Source organism: Galeopterus variegatus, unplaced genomic scaffold (genome assembly GCF_000696425.1).
Source record: "Galeopterus variegatus unplaced genomic scaffold, G_variegatus-3.0.2 Scaffold6185, whole genome shotgun sequence".
NCBI lineage: Eukaryota > Metazoa > Chordata > Mammalia > Dermoptera > Cynocephalidae > Galeopterus > Galeopterus variegatus.
Window position 1 is genome coordinate 75,323 of NW_007732296.1, and position 6,393 is coordinate 81,715.

At 35.5% G+C, this 6,393-nt stretch overlaps 1 protein-coding gene across 1 annotated transcript; it reads left to right on the forward strand.

The window, feature by feature from the left end:
* Positions 1-206: 206 nt before the first annotated feature.
* Positions 207-1,224, forward strand: LOC103605940 (olfactory receptor 2AT4-like). Its single transcript, XM_008590533.1, is given in 2 exon segments — positions 207-1,168; positions 1,171-1,224. Coding segments are annotated over 2 exon segments (963 nt in total). The 5' UTR covers positions 207-241; the 3' UTR covers positions 1,207-1,224.
* Positions 1,225-6,393: the final 5,169 nt, after the last annotated feature.

The window sequence follows — 6,393 nt, forward strand, 5'->3', positions numbered from 1 at the left end:
GGTAGGTTATGAATTAACTAATAATTAATATTTAACAAATTTTGAATTCACATAGTAGAGTCAATTCCACAGCCCCGCCTCATTTCTCTAGAGGTGATTATAAATAACTGTGTTTATGTTAACTATAGAGTAAACATTATAAAATTACCACTCCGGCATTATTTGTTTCTATAGTTTCCAGATATTCTAGTGTCCAGATGTTCCAGCTGCCCATCTCTCAGAAATCCACCTCTGTCTCACCATGAAGGCCACAACCTGTAATGGATCAGTGGGTGGCACACACGTCTTCTACCTGGTGGGCATCCCCTTTCTGCCAAAGTCCTTCTTCCTCCCTGTGTTTTTTACTTTCCTTCTTTTCTATGTGCTCATCATTATGGGCAATGCCCTAATCCTGGGGGCTGTGGTGGCAGAACCCAGCCTCCATAAGCCCATGTATTTCTTTCTGATCAATCTCTCTGCCCTGGACATCCTTTTTACCACAACCACCGTCCCAAAGATGCTGTCCCTATTCCTGCTTGGGGATCACTTCCTCAGCTTCCATTCCTGCTTATTACAGATGTACCTCTTCCAAAGCTTTACATGCTCAGAAGCCTTCATCCTGGTGGTCATGGCCTACGACCGCTATGTGGCCATCTGCCGCCCACTGCACTATCCTGTCCTCATGAGCCCACAGACCAACGCTGCATTGGCAGCCAGTGCCTGGCTCACTGCCTTCCTCCTGCCCATCCCAGCAGTGGCACAGACCTCCCAGATGGCATATAACAGCATTGCCTACATCTACCACTGCTTCTGTGACCATTTGGCTCTGGTCCAGGCCTCCTGCTCCGACACCACACCCCAGACCCTCATGGGCTTCTGCATTGCCTTGGTGGTGTCCTTCCTCCCCCTGCTCCTGGTGCTTCTCTCCTATGCCCACATCCTGGCCTCGGTCCTTCGCATCAGCTCCCGAGAAGGCCGCTCAAAAGCCTTCTCCACCTGCAGCTCCCACCTGCTGGTGGTGGGCGCCTACTACTCATCCATTGCCATAGCCTACGTGGCCTACAGAGCTGAGCTGCCCCTCGACTTCCACATCATGGGCAATGTGGCATATGCTATCCTCACACCAATCCTCAACCCTCTCATCTACACACTGAGGAACAAGGATGTCAAGGCAGCCATCACCAAAATCGCATGTCTCAAGACCCAGGCTGTGACAGGAACATCTGACTTTTAAATGCAGCTAATTATGCTCAAATAATAGTGCTTAGCCCAAAGTCGGAACTCAATAAATATTGTTGAATGAATAAATTAATGAATATAGGATGGTACAAGAAAAGTCAGTGGAACAGATAACTACAACAATGGTTCTTATACTTTGGTCCAGGGCTTTCCCACTGGTACAGTGGAATAATGTTAATCTGCACTCTGTAGGAATGTTACATTGCTGTATAAAACTTTCACTACTTAGTAATTTAAGAAAAAAACTGCATGCCAAAAAGTCATATAAGCAAAGTCAAAAACAAATAAAAGACATATCACAGGGAAAGAGCAACTATTCATATTATATGAAGAGTCCTTAAGAATGTAGAAGAAAAAGCCTAACATTTCAATATAAAAATGGGCAGGTTATCATGTTGCACACCATAAATATACACAAGTTTTATTTGGCGACTATACCTTAATAAAAAAAAATGTTTTTTAATTAAAAAATTTTTTAAATGAAAAGAAAAAATTGAGTAGCTGGAAGCACTGATATCCCAGTGACAAATTAAATAAATAAATAAATAAATAAAACTTGGCAAAATGTGAGTAGACAGATTACCAAAAAATGCAGTGGCCTTTAAACAATGAAAAGATATTCAGTCTACTATATATAAAATAATACAAATTAAAGCTATGCTGAAATGCCATTTTTCGCTTAATCAGATTAGCAAAAATCCAATATTTGGCTTGGAGAAACAACTTTGATAACTTGCTTGTGAGGATGCAAATTGGTACAACACTACTGCAATACCTACCGAAGGAACATTTGCATTCACCCTTGACCCAGCAATCTCACTCCCAGGAATCTATCCCAAAGATTCACTGGTGATCGTTCATTAGGCTACTCACTCATCAATAGGGTGCTGGCTGAATAAACTATAAAAATGTATCATGCAGATATAAAGAGGAAATGAGGAAGCTCTCCGTATACTGATATAGTGTCATCTCAGGGATATGTTGCTAAGTGAGAAAAGCAAGCTACAGAACAGAGTTTTTGTAAAAAAGGATATAATTTGCTTAAAATTTCAGGGGAGCAGCCGCAATCCAAAATCAGCCTTTCTTTTTATTGACAAGGCAAGGAAGTTTCACAAGAAAAATCAGTTGATTCAATCATCAAAGAAGGACATAAAAACAGGCAGTGTAAAACTTGTACCAGCAGTAAATTAACAATGTGACATTCCAGAATGTAATTTGTAAAAAGCTAGGTTAATTCACCAACAAACAGCTTGTCTTTAGTAAACATTTTCTTTTCCACATACTTCCTAAAGCAATTTCCTTAGCATATTTAAACAGCATTCAAGCAGTTTCTTAACATATCTAAAGAACAATCAGTAGGTTAAATAGTCAATAGTCATTCAAGCCAGAATCAAACCAGCAATGCAAGACAGTCAAAGTACACAATCCCATCCCTAAACAGTGGTTAGAATTGATTATATGGCTTTTGCCAAACTTATTTGTGGACTTTCGTCCCCTACTCAAGAGCCTTTTGTCTCATTCACGCATTATCTAAAAATCCTATTCTAAGATCAAAGGAGAATCAAGATTTCTTACCCACTACATTTAGGCATATGTAAATTTTTATACAGTTAAAACACATCAAAAAGGAAAAAACCATAATTCTCCCCATTTAAAATAAACAGAAGCATTTGACCTTGGCTGTCTCTCAAGTTAGTGGCATGATGATGCAGAAAATCACTATAAGTGACTTTAAAACAGTGCTTTGTACATCCTGAAAGGATATAAGGACAAGAAAAATCACATCTTAAGCTGCATTGAGGAGTTTAAAAAACATATATATTAGAGTTTTACTTCCTTAATGTAGATTAGATATAAATTATATATTTAAAAATGAAAGTCATTTTTAACATTTTATTTTGACATGATTTTATATTTACAGAGAATTTCAAAAATAGTACAGAGAGTTCCTGTATACCCTTCATCCATCGTCCTCTAAGGCCAACATCTTACATAACCATAGTACATTTATCAAAAGTAAGAAATTAACTTTGGTAATTTCAAACTAGAGACTTAATTCAAATTTCTCCAGTTTTTCCACTAATGTCTTTTTTCCTTTCCGGGTTCCAATCCAGGATACCACATTGTATTTAATTATCATGTCTCCTTAGTTGCTTGGCAGTTTCTTGGTCTTTCCTGACCTTGACACTTTCGAAGAGTAAGAGTAAACTTAAATGCATATTAGTAAGTGAACGAAGCCAATCTGAAAAGTCTACATACTGTATGATTCCAACTATATGACATTCTGGAAAAGGCAAAACTATAGACAGAGTAAATAGATTAGTGGCTGCCAGGCGTTAGGGGGAGGAAGGGATGAACAGGCAGACTACAGGGGATTTTTAGGGCGTGAAACTACTCTGTACGATACCATAATGATGGATATATGTCATTACATATTTGTCACAATCCAAAGAATGTACAACACGAAGATCAAACCCTAATGTAAGCTATAGAATTTGAGTGCTAATGATGTGTCAACGTAGATTCATCAGTTGTAGTAAATGTACACTGTGGTGTGGAATATCAATAGCGGGGGAGGTTACACCTGTGTGGGGACAGGGACTACCTGGAAATTCTCCGTACTTTCCACTCAGTTTTGCTGCGAACCTAAAACTGCTCTAAAAACTAAGGTTTATCCATTAAAAGGAAAAGAGTAGTAGGTATTTTGTAGAATATTCCTTAATTTGAAATTATCTGATGAATGAACTGAGGGTATGGATTTGGGAAAGAGTACTGCAGAGGTGATGTGTCCTTCTCACCACACGGTATCAGTGGGCAAATGATATCAGTACAACTTCCTAACCTAGGACTGGTATTGCTGGGTGTACTGTTAGTGGATGTTTAGCTTACTAAGAAACTGATAAACTGTTTTCCAAAGTGGCTATACCATTTTGCATACCCACCAGCAATAAATAAAACTCCTGTTTTTCTGAATCCTTATCAGCATTTAATATTGTCCAATTTGTTGTTGTTGTTGTTGTTATTTAATGTTAGCCATTCTAAGAGATATGTAGTGGTATCTCATTGTGGTTGTAATTTAATTTAATTACATTTCAGTATGGCTAATGATGCTGAGCATCCTTCATGTGCTCATATTTCTATTCATTTATCTTCTTTAGTGAACTATGCTCAGATCTTTTGCCCATTTTTTAATTGGGTTATTTGTTTTTATACTGTTGAGTTTTAGTAATTTTTTACACATGTATATTCTAGATACAAGCCCTTTATCAGATATGTGACATGCAAATAGTTTCTCCCAGTCAGTGACTGGTCTTTGTATTCTCTTAACAGCGTCTTTTGCAGGGCAAAGATTTTTAATTTTTATAAAGTCCAATTTCTTTATAGATTATGCTGTTTGATATTATATCTAAATACAAAGGTCATGCAGATTTCACCCTATATGTATTCTCTTAACAGCGTCTTTTGCAGGGCAAAGATTTTTAATTTTTATAAAGTCCAATTTATCGCTCTTTTCTTTATAGATTATGCTGTTTGATATTATATCTAAATACAAAGGTCATGCAGATTTCACCCTATAAAAAATAGGAAATTTCTAGAAGCTCTCTTTTAGAAGTTTTGTAGTTTTATACTTTCCTTTTCAGTCTATGAATAATTTTGAGTTAATTTTTAGATAAGATGTGAGGTTTAGGTTGAGATTATTTTTTATTTTTTTATATTTTTGCATATGAACATTCAATTGTTTCAGCGCCATTTATCATAAATCCTGTTCTTTATCTGTTACGTTACTTTTAGGCTTTTGTCAAATACCATTTGTCTATATTTGTATGTATCTATTTGGGGCTCTCCGTTATGTTTCACTGATACATATGTCTGTCTTTTCACTAATACTACACTGTTTTGACTACTATAACTTTATAGTTAGTGTTGTAATTAGGTAGTGTGAATCCTCCAACATTGTCATTCTTTTTTAGCATTGTTTGACTATTCTAGTTCTTTTGCCTTTTGATATAAATTTTGCAACCCAACTGTTGAATCTATAGATCAAAATTGGGACAATTGACATTTTAGCAATATCGAGTCTTTCAATTCATAGACATGGTATACCTCTCCATTTATTTAGCTCTACTTTGATTTTGTTCATTACTCTTTTTTGTGGTTTTCAGTCTACAGTTGTTGCACATATTTCATTAGATTTATATCTAGGTACATTTTGCTATTAGTCTATAAAGATGGTGGATTTTATTTTTATTTTTATTTATTTTTATTTTATTTTTATTTTTTTATTTTTATTTTGTCAATATACAATGTAGTTAGTTATTGTGTCCCATCACCAAAACCTCCCTCCCTCCTCCCTCTCCCCCCTTTTAAATTGATTTATTTTTGAACATTGAACAAACTGCATTCCATTTGATTGTGATACATTATGTTCTTTTTATATTGCTTGGTTTGATTTGTGGAGACTTTATGACTTTTGCATTAATGTCTTTGAGGGATACTCATCTGTAGTTTTGGGAAAATGAGTTGGGAAGTTTTTTCTCCCCTTCTGTATTCTGGAAAACATTGTGTGGAATTGGTGCTATTTCTTCCTTGAATATTTGGTAGAATTTGCCTGAGAAACTACCTGGTCCTCGAAGTTTCTTTAGAGAAGTTTTTTAACTACAAAATCAATTTATTTAATAATATAGGAGTTTTTCAGTTATCTATTTCTTCTTGGATGAGTTTTGGTAGGTTTCTGCCTTTCAAGAAATTCTTTTATTTCATTCCAATTATAGAACTTGTGGGCATAGAATTGTTTCTGGTATTCCCTTATTATCCTTTTAATGCCTGTGATGTCCCTTCTTTCATTCCCAGTAGTGGTATTTTGTGTCTTCTATTTTTTTTCTTGGTCAATCTGGCTATAAGTTCATCAATTTTATTGACATTTTTATAGAATCAGCATTTAGTTTCATTGATTCTTTTCAACCATTTTTCTGTTTTTAATTTTATTGATTCCTGCTTTAATCTTTATAATTTTTTTCTTCTACATGTTTGTGTTTAATTTGATTTTTTTTTCTAGTTTCTTATCATGGAAGATTAAATTATTGATATGAGACTTTTAATATGAGCATTGAACTCTATACATTTCCCTGTACCTACTGCTTTAGCAACTTTATGCAAATTTTGATGTTTGCTTTA